This window comes from Delphinus delphis, chromosome 1 (genome assembly GCF_949987515.2).
Source record: "Delphinus delphis chromosome 1, mDelDel1.2, whole genome shotgun sequence".
NCBI classification, from domain to species: Eukaryota; Metazoa; Chordata; class Mammalia; order Artiodactyla; family Delphinidae; genus Delphinus; species Delphinus delphis.
This window is the reverse complement of record NC_082683.1, coordinates 25,626,297-25,648,182: the sequence shown is the minus strand read 5'-3', so window position 1 is coordinate 25,648,182 and position 21,886 is coordinate 25,626,297. Positions and strand designations below refer to the sequence as shown.

Genomic DNA, 21,886 nt, shown 5'->3' with positions numbered 1-21,886 from the left:
CAAACATGTATTACTTCTGAAAATGAAAAACAAAAAAAACTTTAAGCATACAATAAGATAAAGAATTGTCTTTCATACTGTGTGGAGCTGCTGGTGTGATCTCTGCCTTTGCCACGAGACCAAATGGAAAAAGGGTTCAGCTCCTGCTAGCTGTTCTTTTCAGGAGACTTGTCAAAATGATTGACTCCCACCTTCCTGCAGGCACAAAGAAAATTAGAGGATCTTCTCATCACTTTCAACTCTGCTAATTACAAAGTCAACTGCATTATGCTTTAAGGTGCTCCATCTATTAATATTGATCTTGATTTTTTTTAAATACCACAAAGTTGGATTTCGAGTCAAGAACATCAAAGAAAAACCTTTAGAGGAAAAATTATGCAACTAAGGAACTAATTTTCCTCCTCCCAACAATACTTTCTTAAGAATATCATTTGCTCTAGTAAGATGAGTACTGTCTTGAGTCCAAAGACCTGGGTTGTTGTCCTGGTTCTGTCAATAACCAGCTGTGATAATTTGGGCAAGCCACTTAACCAGGGACTTGTTTCCTCATTTACAAAATAGGGAAGGGATGGAGAACAGGGATTAGGTGATGTCTAAGATTCCCCCAAGATCTAAAAGTTATTATTATGACCATACATATAAAAGCTATAATTATGACCATACATAATACATACGATATATGTATTATGACCATACATATATACATATATAATTATGACCATACATTTTCAATACATATATAAACACAAAGAAGAGGTCTGGAAAAATACAATGCAAAATTGATGACTGTCATAACCTGCGGGGGAATCCTGAGAGGACAAGGGGAGACTTTAGTATTTTACTTTTTTACTTGAATATTTATATATTACTTGTATAATTAAAACCTAGTTCTTAAATAGCTAATGACAGACCTAATCTCTAATTATTTTCTAGATGGCAAAGGTGATAGAAAGCTGATATTTACATATCACATGTCAACAGCTAAGAAGCTATAAGAAACACTTAATCACCAAACTCAATAATTTGGAAAATTCTTGTAGCCTTTTAACTGTGAATTCTCCCCCACCCCACTTCCCTCCCTGAATTTTAGTTTTGGTTCATGCACTCTTTCAGGAAACATTTTCTGAGCTACTATCCTCACACAGCACTGAGCTAGATAATTTGTCTCTATAAGTTTTCTAAGAAATAAAGATATGATTTCCACCCTCAAGGAATGTATAATCTTCCTACAGAGACAACACTGAAAGTTACGTACCAATATGAGAAAATACAAAATGCTATGGACAATAAAGTACTATAGAAAGAGGGAATTCCCTGGTGGTCCAGTGGTTAGGACTCCATACTCTCACTGCCTAAGGCCCAGTTTCAATCCCTGGTCGGGAAACTAAGATACAACAAGCCGCGGGGCGGGGCGCAGCACAGCGGGGTGGAGCGGGGTGGGAGGAAGTACTAGAGAAAGTTAGAAGGAAATGGGAAGGATTATAGAATTTTAGAATTAGAAGGGACCTATGTAATGTATAGCATGGTGACTATAGTTAACAATAGTGTATTTTTTTATTTTAAAGTTGCTAAGAGAGATCTTAAAAGTTCTTATCATTAGAAAAAAAAATTCCTGTGTGAGGTAATGTATGTTAACTAAACTTATTGTGGCAACCATCTTGCATTATGTACATATATCAAATCACGTTGTATAACTTAAACTAATACAATGTTATACGGCAATTATATCTCAAAAAAACTGGGGGAAAAACAAGTTAAAGAAAAAGGCTTGTCCGGGCTTCCCTGGTGGCGCAGTGGTTGAGAGTCCGCCTGCCGATGCAGGGGGCGCGGGTTCGTGCCCCGGTCCGGGAAGATCCCATGTGCCACAGAGCGGCTGGGCCCGTGAGCCATGGCCGCTGAGCCTGCACGTCCGGAGCCTGTGCTCCGCAACGGGAGAGGCCATGACAGTGAGAGGCCCGCGTACCTCAAAAACAAACAAAAAAAAAAAAAAAAAAAAAGAAAAAGGCTTGTCCATCTTAGAGATGAGATGGGACAAAAAGGGAAGAAATATTAAGCACCTGTTATAAACTACGCACTGTGAGACACATTTTACAACTCTAACCCCTCAATATAACTCTATAACACAGATCTTATCAAAGAAACTAAGCTGTTATAATTAAACTTAAGAGTTGCCATGGCTTTTTATCTTATTTTACCAATATTTCAGCAATTGGGAGACAGTTCTAGGCACTGAAGCAGGTGTCTCTATGAAAAGTAATTTCTCTGCCCAGTGACTGGGTTATATTATAGAGTGAAGTTATTTCTTTAGGCAGCAGTAAGAAAAAAGTTTACTTTTGGAAAAATTTTTCTTCTACTTAACGAAGTTTGTGGGTGTCAAGCACAAGTATCACAGGCACAGGGGTTAAGCAGCCACATTTCCGAGAGAAGCTCTTTCTGAGCCACCACCCCCACTCTCCAACTCTTTCCAAAAGGTCTAGTCCTGGGAGTTCCCACGCAGTCCAGTGGTTATGATTCTGCACTTCCACTGCAGGGGGCACGGGATCCCAAATGCAGCATGGTGCCGCCAAAAAGAAAAATGAAACAAACAAACAAAAGGTCTAGTCCAAGCACTTGCTTAATCAAATGAAGAGTTCAATACATTTTCACTTTTGGGAAACTAAAGTTCAGAGGCATTTAGTATACCAAGTATACAGAGCTAATATGCTAGAACAAGGATCCAAACCCAAGTCTAATTCCAAAGACAATGTTTTTTCTTGTTTTTTTCTACCACCCTTGTGATAGACTTGCCCTGGATCAGTAAGCAAATGGCAGAGCCTTCTACATTCAGTACACTCTCTAATATACTACGAAGGATGCAGACATCAAAGACGGCTTTTGGTCCCTTGGCAAAAATAATTTAAGCCACCTTATTTTGCACAGGCTTCCCTTGATTTCCTAAGTGGAATGGAATAACATGAGAAATAACTGTGAATGTGGCCAAACCTCATTGGAAGAAAAACATCACTACTTGCAAACTTTACTGTGCACACAAAGGACCACTATTCTTCATAACCACTGAAAGCATCAATTCCTATGCCACATGACATCCACAGGCACAGAGCTGGCTCTTCTGAGCTTCTCTCATAGAATGTTCCAATAGGTCTAGGAGGAAAAGCATGCAGAATACCATATACGTATAACATTTAACTTTCACAAATCATTCTCTTCACAATTTTATTTCCTCATTTTAAAAAATACTTTTTATTATAATTTAAAACATATACAAAAACAGCGTAATAGTATAATGAATTCCCACATACGCATCATACAGCTCCAACAACTATCGACCCATAACTAACCTTGCCCCATCCACTTCCCCCTTTACCAGATTATTTTGAAGCAAGTCCCAGGAATCACATCATTTCATCTGTAAATAACAAGAATTCCTCATCATAAAATATCCAGTTCATATTTCCAGCTATTTTATAAATGTCATATTTTTTAAGATTAAAAAAAAACAGTATCCAAATAAAGGCCATATATTGCAATCGGCTGATAGGTCTTGTGAGTTTTTTAATCTACAGATTCCCATCTTTTTTTTCTTACAATTTATTTGTTAAACAATAACATAAATTGTGTATGGATACATATATATACATCATTAAATAGAAATAAGGAACACCAAGTTCAGGATAGTGACTACCTCTGGTGGTGGGGAGGGAAGAGGAATGGCAAGGGGGTGTGAGTAGGTTCAATTCTATCTGTAATGTTTTATTTCTTTAAAAAACATTAATAAGAAAAGACCTAAAACAATAAAGCTAGGTGGTGGGTATAACAGTATTCGTTATTGTTACATGGTATAACTATAATTTTTATATGCTTGAAATATTTAATAATAAAAACATTTTAAAATTAAGAAGTCAGTGGGGAAAGATACAATGATTATATTCTGAAGTTTCAAATGTCCTCCCTTGTAAAATAGGGACCATCACAGTATCTACCTCATAAGGCTGTTGCAAGAATTAATGAGATCATGAACATCAAAGTACTTAGCATACTACAGGCACAACGTAAAAGTTAAATTAGTAGTGGCTGGTTATTATTTTACCCCACCATCATCATCTCCCTGACCCCTGAAGAGTCAGTCAGTCTTAAGATAAGCACAGTAATGGTAGGAAAAGATTGTTAAACCGATAGGAAACTTCCCCTGGTCCCTGCTTGTTAAGAAATTATTCAGTATGCTCTAATCCCTTCTAATTTAACCCAGCATCTTGTCAACCACACTGTCACAATAAATTGGTTAAAGATGAGGCCGTATGGACATTTGAAATATCAGGCAAATTCTGCAAATTAACGGTCACTGAAGTGAGACACTGGACTAAAATTCAGAGACCTCTGTATTTCACTTGAAGTCTCTGAACCTCAATACAGATGAGAACACCATTCTGAAAAATGGGGGATAATTAGTCACTGTTAACTTCAAACACAGATTATCATGAGGATCAAATGAGGGGATGTTTATGAAAGCATTCTAAACCTAAAAGCCTTATACTAATGAAAGTTGATATTTAATAAATCTGCAAGGGAGGAAAAATAATCCCGGATAAAACTGAAGTTCTAAAGTGAAGTTCCACAAGACAGCCTTAGTACTTCCCTGTCTGCCATTCCACCATCACCTGCCTTTCTTGGCACTTGCTTTGTAGTGATCTGAAATATGAGGATCTCCTTATTTTTAAAGGAAAAATATTTTCACCATCTCCCAAGTCTATCTCTTAATTCTCTGCTCCCCATCCCTTCTGTGACCCTATTCTGTCCTTCCATGTCTCTCTCACCTGTCCACCCCCCTCTTCACACTTCAGTTTACCACCCCCTCCCTCTGTTCTCTAACCTCCTGGTTGCAACTTCAGAAACTGGCTCCCTTTCTATTTTTATCGTACCTAAGAAAACCTACTGCCTTAAAGCACAAAGCCTTATTTCATTAAGGCCACGAAAACTGCAACACCAGACACAACCCCACATCCCTCTTTCAAGGCTCTAAAGCCAAGACCATTACCAAGCTGGATCTGACAGGTATGGCCAAGGGAAAGGATTATTTCCAAGAGATCGGACTTCCCCAATGACCTTTAATTTCCAACCTTTCCTACATGCAATACATGTGAGACATACAGCACTAAAGGCACTCAGTAGGCTTTATCACTCCATAAAACGGCCATAAAGTTTAATCAAAATCAAACTGAACTGAAATTATCTGAGAATTCTGCAATGCCCTTTGCCGTAAACACTGCAGGACAGAAAAACGACCCAGGACTGGAAATCTCTGCTTGAGGTAACGTTTCGCTCAGATAAGGGTGCCAGGACATCATCCCACATGGGCATAAAGACAAAATACTTCCCAGCTGCAGCAACAGGTTTCTTTTTAAAAAGAAAATGTCTTTTAAATGATTTAGATAGGTTTGCTAAAGCTCGAAGCCTCTAACAAATCCACAGGAAACGAGGTCAGGTTGGGGCAGCAGGAACGCAACTCAATCACTTCCTCTCCGGGGCCCACCCTGCAGTGCCAACTGCCCGCCCTCCAGCCCAGGAAGGAATCGGTGCCGCCTCCAGTCCTACAGCGCTAGGAGGAAGGGGAATCGCAGTTCACCCTTCGTAGGATACGGCTTGTCCGCCCCCAGCTCTCCCTCAGAAGCGCTGCGACACTGCATCGCCCTCGGGGCTGGGCCTTCGCACTTCCCGCCTCCGGCTCCCCTCCTCCCAAAAGACCAAGAGTTCCCGCCTCCCGGGAAAGGCGGGAGAAGCGCGGGGCTTGCTGCCCACCCCTCCCCCAGCAGGAGCAAAAGCGGCCCGCCAGCAGGCCAGCGCAGTGCACCCTCACCCTGCGATGGCTGCCCACCCCACACCTCAGCTGGACCCGGGCCTCCGCTCCCCCCTGGGGCGGCTCAGCCTCTCCACCCCCCAGCCCCCCGCTCGCAAGGCGCGGCCAGAAAGACCGCGATCTTCTGCCTACCGACACCCTCCCGGCCCCGTGGGGTAGAGGGCAGAAGCACTCCCTCCATCTCCACCTCCAGCCCCCCCGCCCCCCCGGGTAGGGAGAACGGACCTCACTCCCCCTCTCGGGTAACCAGACGGCCTCCCTTTGCCTCGGCAGGGTGAGGGGCATCTATCGCCCGCCGACGTGGAGGTGGGGGGCAGAGACACTCCCCCCCCCCCCACCGCCATCACCTCAGAAACGACAACAAGCCCTTCTCCCGCCAGGGTGAGGGCCTCTCAACCCCTCAACGGGGCGGACGGCTTGCGCGGCCCTCTGGAGAAGCAACAGGCGACCCCATCCCCCTCCCAGCCGAGGAACGCCGACCCCCTCGTCCCTCAGCTGTTCACCTCCAGAAGCCGGGCCCAAGCCTAGGTGAACGACTGCACCTCACTCCGCCCCCTGCGCCATTTTATCGCCCCCTCCCCGACCTCCCCCACCGCGAGGCTGCCGGGCCAGCGCCAGGGGGAGGGCAAACAGGCAGTGATTGGCAGGAAACCGCCCCGCCTCTCAGAAGGTTGTGCCCCGCGCAGGCGCCGCAGCTCCGCCCTCCGCACCGCTTACCCCACCTACTGGCTCCACCCCTTTTCGTCTCATCGACCGGCTCGACTTTTCGCTGCTCCTGACTCTTTCCTGGCTGCTGGTAGGAGGACAAGGGTCCAGGCCGAGCAAGCCGAGCGACGAGTTCAGCTGATGCAACCTCACTGGACCTGCGTGACAGTTCCCGGCACGCGGCGGCGGCGGCGACCGAGAAAGGGGCGCGAGTGCTGGGCTCAGGGCGGGAGACGGAGGGGACAGAGCCATGGGGGACGCTCTGAGCCCTGAAGAGAAGCTGCACCTTATCACCCGGAACCTGCAGGTTGGGCCTCGGGGTTGGAAGTGCGCCGTTGGGGACTGGGGGCCGGAGGTCCAGTGATCCTGAGCCCCGCTACGGGGTCATAAGTGTGTGAGGCCGGGGACTCCGCGCCGAGGCCGCTCTGAGAGAGATTGCAGTCCTCACTGCCCGTCGGTCAGTCCCACAGAAATCACAGTAGGCTCACCTCCAGTGTGCAGTTACTTGTGTTGAGCCAGGCTTCGAATCCAGGGCTCCCACCCCACCCACCCTATTATGTGCCAGGCGCGGTGCTAGGCGCTGGGGGATACGTCGGGCGGACCCTGCCCTCCCAGAGCATGTCTGGAGGAAATCAGACGTTTAAAATGACCCATAATCCAAACATTTAATTACAGTCGAAACAAGTACTGGAAGGTACATTACGCGGAGATCTTTCTTGAAAGGAAGTTTCGGGGGAGGGCCGGGGGCAGTGTCAGGGAAAGCTGAGGAAGTGACCTCTAAACTGCGCCCTGAAGGATGCGGATCACTTCTTCACTCCACATGTGTTCCTGCTGGTTCCAGGCACTGAAGGAGTAGAAGTTAACCAGAATACTGGGGGCTAAAAACGTGTCAGGTAGAAGGAACCCAGGTCAAGATCCAGAAGGAAGAAAGAACCCTGTGGTTCAGAGAGAAGGCTAACTTGGCTGGAGTAGAGGAAGCAAAATGCAGACCAAGCACTAGGAAATATTTATGTTGCTCATTCCCTTGACTCAGGCCTCTACTGTCACGCTGCCTGGAAGGCCTTTCTTGGCCACGTTATTTAAATAACAAACCGCTGCCACCAGAACTGCCACATCCCTTGCTCTGCCTTTTGTTGTTTCTCCATAGAACTTACCACTATCTGACATCCTATACATTTTACGTGTTTGTTTAGGAGGCACAGGCAGGGACCAGGTCATGAAGGCCTTGTAAGCTATGTTTAACATTGGGGTTTTAGAAAGGGCAGTGGTTACATTAGTTGGGCCACAGCTTGCTTTTCTCTTTTTATGAGATACAAGTAACATATCATAAAATCCACCCTTTTAAAGTGTGCAATTCAGTGGTTTTGTTTTGTTTTGTTTTGTTTTGTTTTTTTGCGGTACACGGACCTCTCACTGTTGTGGCCTCTCCTGCTGCGGAGCACAGGCTCCAGACGCGCAGGCCCAGCGGCCATGGCCCACGGGCCCAGCCACTCCACGGCATGTGGGATCCTCCCGGACTGGGGCACGAACCCATGTACCCTCCATCGGCAGGCGGACTCACAACCACTGTGCCACCAGGGAAGCCCAATTCAGTGGGTTTTGATGTAGCAACAGGGTTGTTCAATTATCACCATTATTTAATTCCAGAACATTTTCATCATCAAAAATAACCTGTACCCATTAGCAATCACTGACCATTCCTCCCATCTCCCCAGCCCTAGGGAAACATGAATCTGCTTTCTGTCTCTAATTTGCCTGTTCTAAACATTTCATATAAATGGAATCATAATATGTGGCCTTTTGTGTCTGGCTTATTTCACTTAGCATAATGTTTTCAAGTTTCATCCATGTTGCACTTATCAGAACTCTATTCCTTATGACGGCTGAATAATATTCCATTATATGAATATACTACATTTTGTTTCTGCATTTGTCAGTTGATGGACATTTGGGTTATTTTCACTCATAATTTGATCTTAACCAGAGATTCTTGCATGCTTCCCTTTAGGCAGATCCTTTGTTTCCTAACCTCTCTCCATAAAATAAAGAGAGGTTGGGAAGAAATGGCACACAAAGCTAGTGGCATTGACTTGCTCAGGTTTTAAAGGGTAAGTGATATGACCTTTCCTTGAGTAGTGAAAACTCTCCAAGTATCCAAATAGTCAGCGGCTCAGAGGATCAGCCTCCAGCTGGCTTGGAACACAAGATTTTAACAAATCCTACTAATAGGTGATTCAAACCAGCAAAACAATTTTTGTCTTTCATGGCTTCCAACAGCCCCCCACAAACCGTCACCTGAAGAAACACTAAAATCTCTTATCAGCAGCATACTAGCCTATTAGGATTTTTCCAATATTGTCTTAGGGCAAAAGGAAATTATTATTAAAGTATTTAAATAGGTGAATGAGTTAATCAAACTTTGGTTTTTAAAGACCTCTCTGGCTTCCTTTTGGGACATGGATTGGAGAGAACAAGAATAGATATGGGAGACCTGTTAAGAGGCTATTACGGTTATCTTGGTGTGATCTCTAATGATGGCCAAGACTAGGTTGGTGGTGTAGAGGCGGAAAGAAGTAGGAGGACTTAAGAGCTGTTTCAGAGTAACTTATGCAACTCAGTGAATGATAGTACCATTTATTGCACTGGGGTGAAACTAAGTGAAAAAGATGGTTGGGGAGTGAGGTAAGAAGATGAAAGCATGAGTTTAATTTTGCACGTGTTGTGTTTGAATTAACTGGGTTGATAACAAGTACATGTATATAGGTGTGAGCAGGAGATTTGGTAGTTACTAGCTCATAAGTAGTAATTGAAGCAACTGAAGAGGATCAGTTAGGGAGAATGTAGAGTAAGAAGAGAAGAGATAGGGCCCCAAGGATTGCTATTATTTAAATGATTAGGAAGAACAGCTGCAAAGAAAATTGAGTCCCAGCAGCCAGAAAAGTGGGAGGAAAACTAAGACAGTAAAATAGAGAAAACCAAAAGAGGAGATTGTTTCGGGGGGAGTGAGGACTAAAAAGTATTCACTGAATTTAGCAACACGGAGACCATCTGTGATCTTAGCAAGAGCATTTTCAGTGGTGTGATGCTGTGTAGAATTCAGACTAGAAGGGGAGATAAGGAATGGAGAGCAGAATAAGAGACACCTTTCAAGAAATTGGCTGTGAAAGGAAGGAGCATGAGCTAAAAGTAGACAGAGGGGAAGATACGGTTAGAGACATGCTCCATTCCCCTAACATCAGTGTCTGCACTGGAGTGGTACTGGCAAGAGCACCGGCTTCATTTGGCTGTCACTCAGCACTGAGAGCCTGGCTAGACCTCCCTGCTGGCTCTGAGCCTGGACCCTCAGTGAAACATACCTTTGTTTTCCTTGTCACAGGGTAAAGGATGAGCAAGGTGGGGCACTGGCATTAAACCAGCTCTTCTGCTTCCACAACAGGAGGTTCTCGGGGAAGAGAAGGTGAAGGAGATACTGAAGGAGCGGGAACTTAAAGTTTACTGGGGGACAGCAACCACAGGCAAACCACATGTGGCTTACTTTGTGCCTATGTCTAAGATCGCGGACTTCCTGAAAGCAGGATGTGAGGTAAGAACTAATGTTATAAAGCAAGCAGTTGCCCTTGGGCAATGGCCAAAAGAGAGACTTAACAAGACTTACCTCACTTGTTTGGAGGTACTTGGACGAATTCACATTTTGATGGCCCCTTATCTCTTATGCCCAGGTAACAATTCTGTTTGCGGATCTTCACGCGTACCTGGATAACATGAAGGCCCCATGGGAACTTCTAGAACTCCGAACCAGCTATTATGAGAATGTGATCAAGGCAATGCTGGAGAGCATTGGGGTACCCTTGGAGAAGCTCAGGTTCATCAAAGGCACTGATTACCAGCTCAGCAAGTAAGTGCTCAGTCATCCACCCTCCTTGTGGCTCTGGTGCTCCTAGCTAGTTACAGGCCTGGGGAGTCAAGGATTAGAAGTTGTTGGGCTCTACCTGTTAAGAACCATTAAAAATTGTATACACTTTGTCCTTTTAATTCATCCATCAAAAATCTACTGACTAGTAAATGCCTCGGTACCATACTGTTTGCTGGAAATATAAGTGTAACCACAACAAAGTCCTTGGCCTTGCAGACCTCACAGCATATGGGGGAGTGGTGAAAAACTCAGTCTCACTTTCTCCTTCCAGCCTCAGCAAATAATGATAAAAGAAATGTGAAAGAAAAATTTATATTTGTAACATTAACATACATATAATTTTATGTCCTAATTTTTTAATGTACAGTTTCCTAAGTAACTGCCGCCCACTCCCCCTATCCCCTGCCCGCTGCCTCATAGTTTCCACATTCTTTAATTTTTTTAACCTCTCAAATAAGCCATGTATCACTCTAATGGTCGCTTTTGCATTTAAACCCTTAGAACAACTTTTTAAGGTAAGCATTGTTCTATCCTATTTCACAGATAAGGAAATAGATTCAGATTTAACTTTCCCAAGTTCATGCAGCCAGTAAGTAAAAGGACCATCATGTGAACCCAGATCTTGCTTACAAGTTGATTTCTTTTTTTACTTCAACTAACTTAACTTTCTTTACATTCCCCACTGTTGGACAGTTAGAGTTTTAAATAAAGCATATACCTCAGAGATATTGCAGGTTTGGTTCTAAACCACCTCAATAAAGTACATATCACAATAAAGGGGGTCATATGAATATTTTGATTTCCCAGTGCATATAAAAGTTATGTTTACACTATACTGTAGTCTGTTAAGTGTGCAGTAGCATTATGTCTAAAAAAAAAAATGTGTGTGCCTTAATTTAAAAATACTTTGTCATGGGCTTACCTTTTGGCATAGTGGTTCGGAATCCACCTGCCAATGCAGGGGACATGGGTTTGAGCCCTGGTCCGGGAAGATCCCACCTGCCGTGGAGCAACTAAGCCCATGTGCCACAATTACTGAGCCTGTGCTCTAGAGCCCACGAGCCACAACTACTGAACCTGCGCACGAAGAGCCTGTGCTCCGCAAAAAGAGAAGCCACTGCAATGAGAAGCCCATGCACCGCAATGAAGAGTGGCCCCCGCTTGCCGCAATTAGAGAAAAGCCCGCATGCAACAAAAAAGACCTAACACAGCCAAAAATAAAATAAATTTTAAAAATAGATTAATTAAAAAATAAAAACACTTTGTTGTTAAAAAAATGCTGACCATCATCTGAGCCTTCAGCAAGTCGTAATCTTTTTGCTGGTGGAGGGTCTTGCCTTGGTGTTGATGACTGCTGACTGATCAGGGTGATGGTTATTGAAGGTTGGGGTGGCCGTGGCGGTTTTTTAAAATAAGACAACAGTGGAGTTTGTCACATCAATTGACTCTTTCACAAACAATTTCTCTATAACTTGCAATACATTTTCACAGCATTCTACCCTCAGTAGAACTTCTTTGAAAATTGGAGTCAATCCTCTCAAACCCTGCCACTGCTTTATCAACTAAGTTTATGTAATCTTCTAAGTCTTTTGTTGTCATTTCAACAGTCTTCATAGTATCTTTTTAAAATTTTATTTATTTTTTTATATAGCAGGTTCTTATTAGTTATCCATTTCATACATATTAGTGTATACATGTCAATCCCAATCTCCCAATGCATCCCACCACCCCCCACCACCACCACTTTCCCCCCTTGGTGTCGATATGTTTGTTCTCTACACTTCATAGCAACTTCACCAGGAGTAGTTTCCATATCAAGAAACCACTTTCTCCTCTCATCCGTAAGAAGCAACTCCTCATCCGTTTAAGTTTTATCATGAAATTGCAGCAATTCAGGCTCCACTTGTAGTTCTAGTTCTCTTGCTGTTTCCACCACATCTGCAGTTACTTCAGGCACTGAAGTTTTGAACCCCTCAATTTCACCCCTGAAGGTTGGAATCAACTTCCAAATCCTGTTCATGTTGATGTTTTGACTCCTTCCCATGAATCACAAATGTTTTTAATGACATCTAGAATGGTGAATCCTTTCCAGAAGGTTTTCAATTTACTTTTCCCAGATCCATCAGAGGAATAACTGTCTATGACAGCTATAGCCTTACGAAATGTATTTCTAAAATAATGACACTTAAAAGTCAAAATTACTCTTTGATCCACAGGCTGCAGGATGGATGTTGTGTTAACAGGCATGAAAACAACATTAATGTCATTGTGCATCTCTGTCAGAGCTCTTGGGTGACCAGATGCATTGTCAATGAGCAGTAATGTTTTGAAAAGAAACTTTTTCTGAGTAGTAAGTCTCAATGGTGGGCTTAAAATATTCAGTAAACCATGTTATAAACAAATGTGCTGTCACCTAGGCTTTGTTGTTCCATGTATACATCACAGGCAGAGTAGATTTAGCATAATTCTTAAGGGCCCTAGGATTTTTGGAATGATGAATGAGCACTGGCTTCAAGTTAAAGTTACCAGCTATATTTGCCCCTAACAGCCTGTCCTTGAAGCTTTGAAGCCAGGCACTGACTTCTCTCTTGCTATGAAAGTACTAGGTGGCATCTTCTTCCAATATAAGGTGGTTTCGTCTTCATTGAAAATCTGTTGTTTAGTGGAGCCACCTTCATTAATTATTTTACCTAGATCTTCCAGGTGACTTGCTACAGCTTCTACATCAGCACCTGCTTCTTCACCTTGCACTTTTATGTTATGGAGATGGCTTCTTTCCGTAAACCTCATGAAGTCTGAAGCTCGCAAAACTATTGATTTCACTATGGCAAAAAATTTCAGCTTGTTGAAGGCTCAGATGATGGTTAGTGTTTTTTAACATTTATTAATTAAGGTATTAGATTTTTTAAATAAGGTATTACATTTTAAATAAGGTATTACATTTTTTTAGGCATAATGCTATTGCAAACTTAATAGACTACAGTATAGTGTAAACATAACTTGTATATGCACTGGGAAACCAAAAATCTGTGTGACTCACTTTATTACAATATTCATTTCCTTGCAGTTGTCTGAAACTGAACCCACAATATCCCCAAGGTATGCCTACAATATGAAAGATCACTGATCACAGATCACCATAACAAATATAATAATAATGAAAAAGTTTGAAATATTTAAGTTACCAAAATGCGACACAGAGACATGAAGTGAGCAAACACTGTTGGAAAAATGGCGCCGATAGACTTGCTTGATGAAAGGAGTTTGCCACAAACCTTAAATTTTTAACAAACACAGTATTTGCAAGGCACAATAAAGTGAAGTGCAGTAAAACCGAGGTCTGCCTCTACTAAGAAATTCACCCAGAATACAGCCCAGAGAGATGGACAAAAAAACTGTAAGCATGGTTGAGATGTGGATAAGAACTTTTGTTTCCAACAATCTGGCAGACTAGGTACTCTGACTAACCTTCCTGCTGAAAAACATTTTTTTTAATTTATTTATTTAATTTATTTATTTTTGGCTGTGTTGGGTCTTCGTTGCTGTGCACGGGCTTTCTCTAGTTGCAGCGAGTGGGGGCTACTCTTTTGTTGCGGTTCACAAGCTTCTCATTGCGGTGGCTTCTCTTGTTGCAGAGCATGGGCTCTAGGCGCATGGGCTTCAGTAGTTGTGGCTCCCAGGCTCAGTAGTTGTGGCTCATGGGCTCTAGAGCGCAGGCTCAGTAGTTGTGGCGTACAGGTTTAGTTGCTCTGTGGCATGTGGGATCTTCCTGGACCAGGGCTCGAACCCACGTCCCCTGCATTGGCAGGTGGATTCTTAACCACCACGCCACCAGGGAGACCCTGAAAAGCATTTTTAAAATGCTGCATAAGGGACTTCCCTGGTGGTCCAGTAGTTAAGAATCCACGTTCCAATGCAGGAGACGAGGGTTCAATCCCTGGCTGGGGAACTAAGATCCCATATGCTGCAGGGCAACTAAGCCTGCCGGCACTTTAGAGCCTGCATGCTGCAACTACTGAGCCCGCTCCCTATGGAGCCTGCATGCACTCCACAACTAAAGAGAAGCTGGCGTGCTGCAGCTAAGACCTGATGCAGCCAAATAAATTAAAAAAAAAATGCTGGATAAAATATTTTTAAAGTTTCCTAGATGCTTCAAATAAATGAATTGGCAAATTAGTCAAGAATACTCAGTGGCGGGCTTCCCTGGTGGCACAGTGGTTAAAAATCCTCCTGCCAGTGCAGGGGACATGGGTTCAAGCCCTGGTCTGGGAAGATCCCACATGCCACGGAGTAACAAAGCCTGTGCGCCACAACTACTGAGCCTGTGCTCTAGAGCCAGTGAGCCACAACTACTGAAGCCCGTGTGCCTAGAGCCCGTGCTCCACATCAAGGAAGCCACCACAACGAGAAGCCTGCTCACCGCAATGAAGAGTAGCCCCCACTCGCTGCAACTAGAGAAAGCCTGCGCACAGCAACAAAGACCAAACTCAGGCAAAAATAAATAAATTTGTTTATTTTTTTTTTAAAAAAAGAATACTCAGTGTCCAGAAACCAAGTGAAAGTGGAAATACAAAGAGATTTGTATTTCAGTTAATCTAAGATGCTTTCAAAAATACTGCTAATTAGAGACTTCCCTGGCAGTCTAGCAGTTAAGACTCTGCACTTCCACTGCAGGGGGCACGGGTTCAATCCCTGTCAGGGAACTAAGATTCTACATGCCATGTGGCACAGCCAAAAAAATAAAATAAAAACAACAAAAAAAAGCATTGCTAATTAATCTATGACATGCCTTTATTTTAAAAAGTCACCTAGATTTCAGAGATGCTAAATGTTTAAAAAAATGTGTTTTAGAATCTGTAAAATACAAGAACACTTAAGACTACATGTACCTTGAGGGAGCTGGTTGAATTGTATGTGCTTGAATTTTGATTTTTGTGGCCTCACAGACCACAATGGGAAAAAAAAAAAGGAAAAGATAAAACTAGAGTACTAGGCCAAAAGGTCCAATATTTGAGTAATAAGTGTTCCAGAAAAGAGAACAAAGAGTCAGAGGGAAGGAAATGAAGTACTAATTTAAGGACAATTAAAGGACATGAGTTTCCAGATTGAAAGGACCTGTTGAGTGCCTAATAAAATGAATGAAAATAAACCCACACTAAAGTACATTGTCTTGGGACTTCCCTGGTGGTCCAGTAGTTAGGACTGTGCACTTCCACTGCAGGGGACACAGGTTCAGTCCCTGGTCTGCGAACTAAGATCCCACATGAAAAATAAATCAATCAATTAATAAATAAAGTGAATTATCTTGACATTTTAAAGCACTGGGGACAAAAAAAAAAGTATTATACAAACTTCCAAAGGGACAAAAGAAGTCACATACAAAATGTCAGGAATCATGATGGTTTTGCGTTTCTCCAAAGGAATAGTGAAAGCTAAAAGGGGTTGAAGCAAAACCTTTAAAATTCTGAAGGAGAGCAATTTCCAACCTAAAAATCTGTACCCACCCAAACTACCTTTCAAGTGTAGTGATAAAATATCTGAAAATATTTATTGAAAAAAAATTATTTTCATGTTTTTGTTGGCTATTTGTGTTTCCTTTTCTGTTAATCAAGTATCTATGCAAGTGTTTTGGCCCATTTTTTAACTTTTTTTTTAAGAGTTCCTTGTGTGTTCTATATACCAAGTCCTTTTTCATTTATATAGCATGAGTATAGAGAATTAACTACTGGAACAGAATAAAGAGTTCAGAAATAGATCCTCACAAATATGGAAGCCTGATATATGCCAGAGCTGGCATTGCAGGTCAGCAGAGCAAGAATAAACTTTTTAAGAAAAAATGGTGCAGACACAATTGGTTATCCACATAGGGAAAAAGATGATCCCTTCATTCCAAGTAGATTAAAATTTTAATTGTAAAGGCCAAACTACAAAACATATAAAAGACAATGTATAGGGCTTCCCTGGTGGCACAGTGGTTGGGGGTCCACCTGCCAATGCAGGGGACGCGGGTTCGTGCCCCAGTCCAGGAGGATCCCGCATGCCGCGGAGCGGCTGGGCCCGCGGGCCGTGGCCGCTGGGCCTGTGCGTCCGGAGCCTGTGCTCCGCGGCGGAAGCGGGGGCCGCAACAGTGAGAGGCCCACGTACTGCAAAAAAACAAAAAAGACAATGTATAAAGCTGTCCTATGATTGCAGGTCAGGGAAAATTAAACCAGACACACCAAAAGCACAAATCACAGGAAAAGATAGATGAATTTACCTTCATTACAGTTAAGACCTTCAGTACATCAAAAGTAAGATAAAGTAAAAAGACAAGCCACCAACTGGGAGAAGATGTTTATAACATATATAACTGACAAAGGAGTAATGTCCAGTATTATATGTCAAAAACTGCAAAATCAGTTGTCAAAAATGAATCAATCCAGTGGGAAAAACTTAAATAGGCATTTCACAGAAGAAACCAAACAATGAGTACATTTGCTTAACCCCCTTGGTTATTATTCAAAGAAATACAGGTTAAAATTACAGTGAGAAACCATTCCTGCTTACCAAATTGGCAAAATTTAAAATAGTGAGAGTATTAAGTAATAAAATTGATTAAAAGCCGCTCTGTAAAATAGTTTGACATTATCTTGAACTGAAGTTCAAGATGCAAATTCCCTATGATCCAGAAATTCTACTCCTAAGCATATATAAAGGAACTTGCACATGTACACCAGGATACACATATGAGAATATTTATAGCACATTGTTTAGAGATACAAACATAGTATAAAACAGGAAAGAAATACAAAAGTTCAGGCTCGTGGTTGGTTACTCTGGAGAAGGAAGAAATGGGATTGTGGAGGGGTGCACAGGAGCTTTACAAGTGTAGGTCCCTTTTCTTAAACTGAGTGATGGGTATTCTATTCTTAATATTGTTCATTATTCCTTACATGTGTTTAAGTTAAAAGAAATAAAAAAAGACAAGGAAGATAGACTGAAGAAATTCTGATGTTTATTTAATAGGCATTCCAGAAGAAGAGAGTAGAGGGGAATGGCAGAGAAGCCCTATTTCAAGAGATAAGCAAAGAAAAAGATTAAATTAAAGCCATCTTCAAAAAGGAAAAATAAAAAAAATAAAGTAGTATTTATTTTTTAAAAGAATATCCTTTTTTCTGGCTGTGCCACATGGCATGCGGGATCTTAGTTCCCCAACCAGGGATCAAACCCGGGCCCCCTGCAGTGGAAGCTCGGAGTCTTAACCACTGGACCGCCATCGAAGTCCCGATAAAGTCATATTTTAAAGGAGAGGATGGACTGCTCACATTTTAGAAATTACCAGGCAGTATGCTCTCTGAATGTCTTAAGATTGAGAGAGTAAATTAACACCACCCTTCAGGATTAAACTGAGGCCTGGGCCCTGTCTTACAGCTGTCCCCTCTTGTCTCTTCTCAGAGAGTACACGCTAGATGTGTATCGCCTCTCCTCCGTTGTCACACAGCACGATGCCAAGAAAGCAGGAGCTGAGGTGGTGAAGCAGGTGGAGCACCCTCTGCTGAGTGGCCTGCTGTACCCAGGCCTGCAGGTACCTGGGAGGGATGGAGTTGCCTGATGACCTTTTTTACTCTAACTACTACTGGTCACAAACCTCTCTCTCAGCCCCAGTCAGACCCACATACTGGCTGTTCCTTCACCTTGCTGTAGGCCTTCCTTCCTGTCTTCCTTTCTCCCACTGCCCCTCCCCCAGGCTTCCTGGACCACTCTTTTTTTTAATTTATTTATTTTCTTTAGTTATTTTTGGCTGCATTGGGTCTTCGTTGCTGCACGCGGGCTTCCTCTAGTTGCGGCGAGCAGGGGCTACTCTTCATTGCAGTGTGAGGACTTCTCATTGCAGTGGCTTCTCTTGTTGCAGAGCATGGGGTCTAGGCGTGCAGGCTTCAGTAGTCGTGGCACGCGGGCTCAGTAGTTGTGGCTCGTGGGCTCTAGAGCCACAACTTGCGGGCTTACTTTCTCTGCAGCATGTGGGATCTTCCCGGACCAGGGCTCGAACCTGTGTCCCCTGCACTGGCAGGCAGATTCTTAACCACTGTGCCACCAGGGAAGCCCCTGAACCACTCTTTGCCTTCTTCCCCTACCTGTCTGTCCTTTAAAACACTGCTAATCTCACATGTCTTCTTTACGGGTAATCATGATCCCTTAATTGAAGAACATTAATTTCAGAGTGATAAGTGAAAATAAATTTTAAGCATGATCTTATTTCCCATTAAGCAAAACAAACACATCATATTTCCTGTGTGTGCATATTTGTGTGAGCATGGAGAAAGCATGGAAAAATTCAAACCAAGCTATTGATACTGGTTATTAGCTCAGGAAGGTAGGATGAAAATGTCGATAGACTTAGCTTTTCCTTTGTATATTTCTCTAATGTTTGGTATAAGAAAATCAAGTCATACAAACTACTGTATATAAAATAAACAAGGTCCTACTGTATAGCACAGAGAACCAGATTCAATGTCTTATATTAAATTATAACGGAAAAGGATCTGTAATAGAATATATGTACATAGATATATACATATGTAGAATATATATATATTTTACATACATATATAAAAAACTGAATCACTTTGCTATACACCAGAAACTAACACACATTTAAATCAACTAAACTTTAATAAAAAATTTTCTTTAATTTAAAAAATAAATTTTTTTTTTTAAAAGTTGAAAGAAAGAGGGCTTCCCTGGTGGCGCAGTGGTTGAGAGTCCGCCTGCCGATGCAGGGGACACGGGTTCGTGCCCCGGTCCGGGAAGATCCCACATGCCGTGGAGCAGCTGGGCCCGTGAGCCATGGCCGTTGAGCCTGCGCATCCGGAGCCTGTGCTCCGCAACGGGAGAGGCCACAGCAGTGAGAGGCCCGCATACCGCAAAAAAAAAAAAAAAAGTTGAAAGAAAGAAAAGAAAATCAAGTTTTCCCTTGGCCAGGCACTCTAGATCTACAGTGTCCACTATAGTAGCCTCTTGTCATAGTCATATGTGGCTATTGAAGTAATTAAAATTAAAATTTTTAGTTCTCCAATCACACTGGCTGTTATTTCAGTTTGCAGTTTGCTCGTGTGGCTAGAGGCTAACCTGTTGGACAGCACAGATATGGAACGTATTCATCCTCACAAAAAGTTCTGTTGGACAATGCTGTTCTCACATTCTAACTGCTTGCTCACCTTCTCTTCCTCTCCCCCTGAATCCAGTCAGACACTAAATGTTATCAATTCTATTTCTTTTTTTTTTTTTCTCAACCACTGCGCCATCAGGGAAGCCCTATCAATTCTATTTCTTAAAAATCTCTTAAATTCATTCTTGCTCTACGTCCTCACCGACCTGGTTCATTGTTATTTCTCACCTGGCCTCTCACAGCAGCCTTCTGGCCGTTTTCTTTATCTCTAGTCCTCAGGCCACCACTCCACACTCTGCCGCCTTACTGGTGTGATTTTTCTGCAGTGTGTGAATCATGTTTCTTCCCTCCTTAAAATCATTCACTGGCCAGGATGTTGCTAGGCACCCTCACATGACATTCAGGGTCCTTACCAACTTTACTTTTCTTTTTTTAAAAAATTAATTTATTTATTTTTTGGCTGCGTTGGGTCTTCATTGCGCAGGCTTTCTCTAGTTGCGGTGAGCGGGGGCTACTCTTCATTGCGGTGCGCGGGCTTCTCATTGCGGTGGCTTCTCTTGTTGTGGAGCACAGGCTCTAGGCGCGCAGGCTTCAGTAGTTGTGGCATTCGAGCTCAGTAGTTTTGGCTCGTGGGTTCTAGAGCGCAGGAGCACGGGCTTAGTTGCTCCGCGGCATGTGGGATCTTCCCAGACCAGGGCTCGAACCCATGTCCCCTGCATTGGCAGGCGGATTATTAACCACTGCGCCACCAGGGAAGCCCTTTACCAACTTTTCTAACCTCATCACTCACCACTTCCCACATCCCTTGGAGTTTGTGCTTTTGCAGACTGAATCACTCATAATTTGCCTAAACACTTCACACCTCTGTGCCCTCTCACATTCTGTTTCCTCTGCATGGTGAAAAGCATCTATATATTCAAAACCAAGCTTAGCCCACAATCTGATTCTAGGAAGCCTTCACCACCACCAGTCTGAACAGAGGTAATAATTTCTTTCTTCGTGTTAACATGTTCCTTAAATGAACATGTAAGTTAGCCCTTGACATGCTGTATAGAAATTACGTATTCACACGTCTCTCTCCCCAGCTAGTTAATTGGCTTCTTGAAGGCAGAATCTGGGTCTGATTCATCTCTGCGTCCACAGGACTGGCACTAGGCCTGACATCTAATAAGTGATAGTAACTGTTTATACTAGTTCAGTCTTGCCACATTTTTCTGAGCTCTCACAGGACTTCCTTTTTATGCCAGTTATTTGACACTTATCACAGGCTGCCTTATTCACAGGTACTTTTGACATGACTATGATATGTCTTCTCTCCCTTCCTCACTGGATTGTGAGCTTCCTGAGAGCAGAGACTCTTCTTATTTTTTTACCCCATGACATCCACATCGAATATTGTTCACTGCAGGCACTCAGCAAATGTGTATCTAGCTCTTGAAGCCAACAGGAAGGCTGAGTGCTGCTTATTTGCTTCCTGGTTCTACCTTTGGAAAATTTTAGTGGTTTTCAAAAGTTTCTGATTTCTTAGACCCATAGAGAGGAAATACAGTAGGAGTTTATGCTCATGTGTTTCTTTCCACAGGCCTTGGATGAAGAGTATTTGAAAGTAGATGCCCAATTTGGAGGAGTTGACCAGAGAAAGATTTTCACCTTTGCGGAGAAGGTTAGAGTCCTTTTTTTCCTATCTTTTTTTCTTTTGACCCGCAGAGGTGTGCATTAAAGTTTCTTGAATGTGCCAGTGCCAGCAATCATATGGTATGGTAGGTATTATTCACCTTGTTTTGCAGATGAGAAAGCTGAGGATAGAGAGAGTAAGAAAGGTGTCCGGTATCACACAGTTAGTGACTGAGCAGGAATTAGCATTCAGATCTGTCTGACTCAAAAGCCTGTGCTCTTGCTGCCGCCACCAGGAAGCTGCCCCCAAAGCTGCTGGATTTGCTTCTTTTTTTTTCTTCTTCTTCTTTTTTGCTTCTTTCCTAGTAGCTCAGTTTCCAGGGAAAGCTAACACCAGTCAGAACTACTGTTCTTTCCCAGACCATTTGGTCCATATTGCTCTGGATCTTAAATAAACGACTCATCTCTGAGATGAGGTTTAACAGGGTTTAAAGGAGGAAATTAGCACAAACCCATAATACTTCTTTTCTGGGAAAGAACTTGAGTAAGTTGAAAGGGGCTATTGAGAAGTGGTTGGTATTTTTGAAAGCTTCTCAAAACCTCTTATTGGTAAGGGAGTAGAGAAAACACTGCTAGTAAAAAAGTAGATTCCTGA

The 21,886-nt window shown here is 42.8% G+C and overlaps 2 protein-coding genes across 8 annotated transcripts in view; one reads left to right on the top strand and one right to left on the bottom strand.

Moving 5' to 3' along the window:
- Positions 1-6,404, bottom strand: part of S100PBP (S100P binding protein) — a 32,101-nt gene extending 25,697 nt beyond the window's left edge. For 2 of the 7 annotated variants that reach the window (XM_060018581.1, XM_060018590.1), the window contains exons 1-2: positions 3,008-5,783; positions 79-195 (exon numbers count right to left, since the gene is read on the bottom strand). The gene's annotated coding sequence lies outside the window, so the exon portion shown is untranslated. Of the gene's footprint in view, positions 1-78; positions 1,056-3,007; positions 5,784-6,354 lie in introns of those variants that run through there. The other 5 variants (XM_060018546.1, XM_060018564.1, XM_060018554.1 and 2 more) reach the window with 5 other exon arrangements.
- A 281-nt stretch (positions 6,405-6,685) lies between these two features.
- YARS1 (tyrosyl-tRNA synthetase 1) overlaps positions 6,686-21,886 on the top strand; it is a 30,638-nt gene continuing 15,437 nt past the window's right edge. The window contains exons 1-5 of the mRNA XM_060018525.1: positions 6,686-6,863; positions 9,993-10,139; positions 10,276-10,451; positions 17,904-18,033; positions 21,200-21,280. Coding sequence (XP_059874508.1) covers positions 6,807-6,863; positions 9,993-10,139; positions 10,276-10,451; positions 17,904-18,033; positions 21,200-21,280 — 591 coding nt within the window. The 5' untranslated portion in view covers positions 6,686-6,806. The remainder of the gene's footprint in view (positions 6,864-9,992; positions 10,140-10,275; positions 10,452-17,903; positions 18,034-21,199; positions 21,281-21,886) is intronic.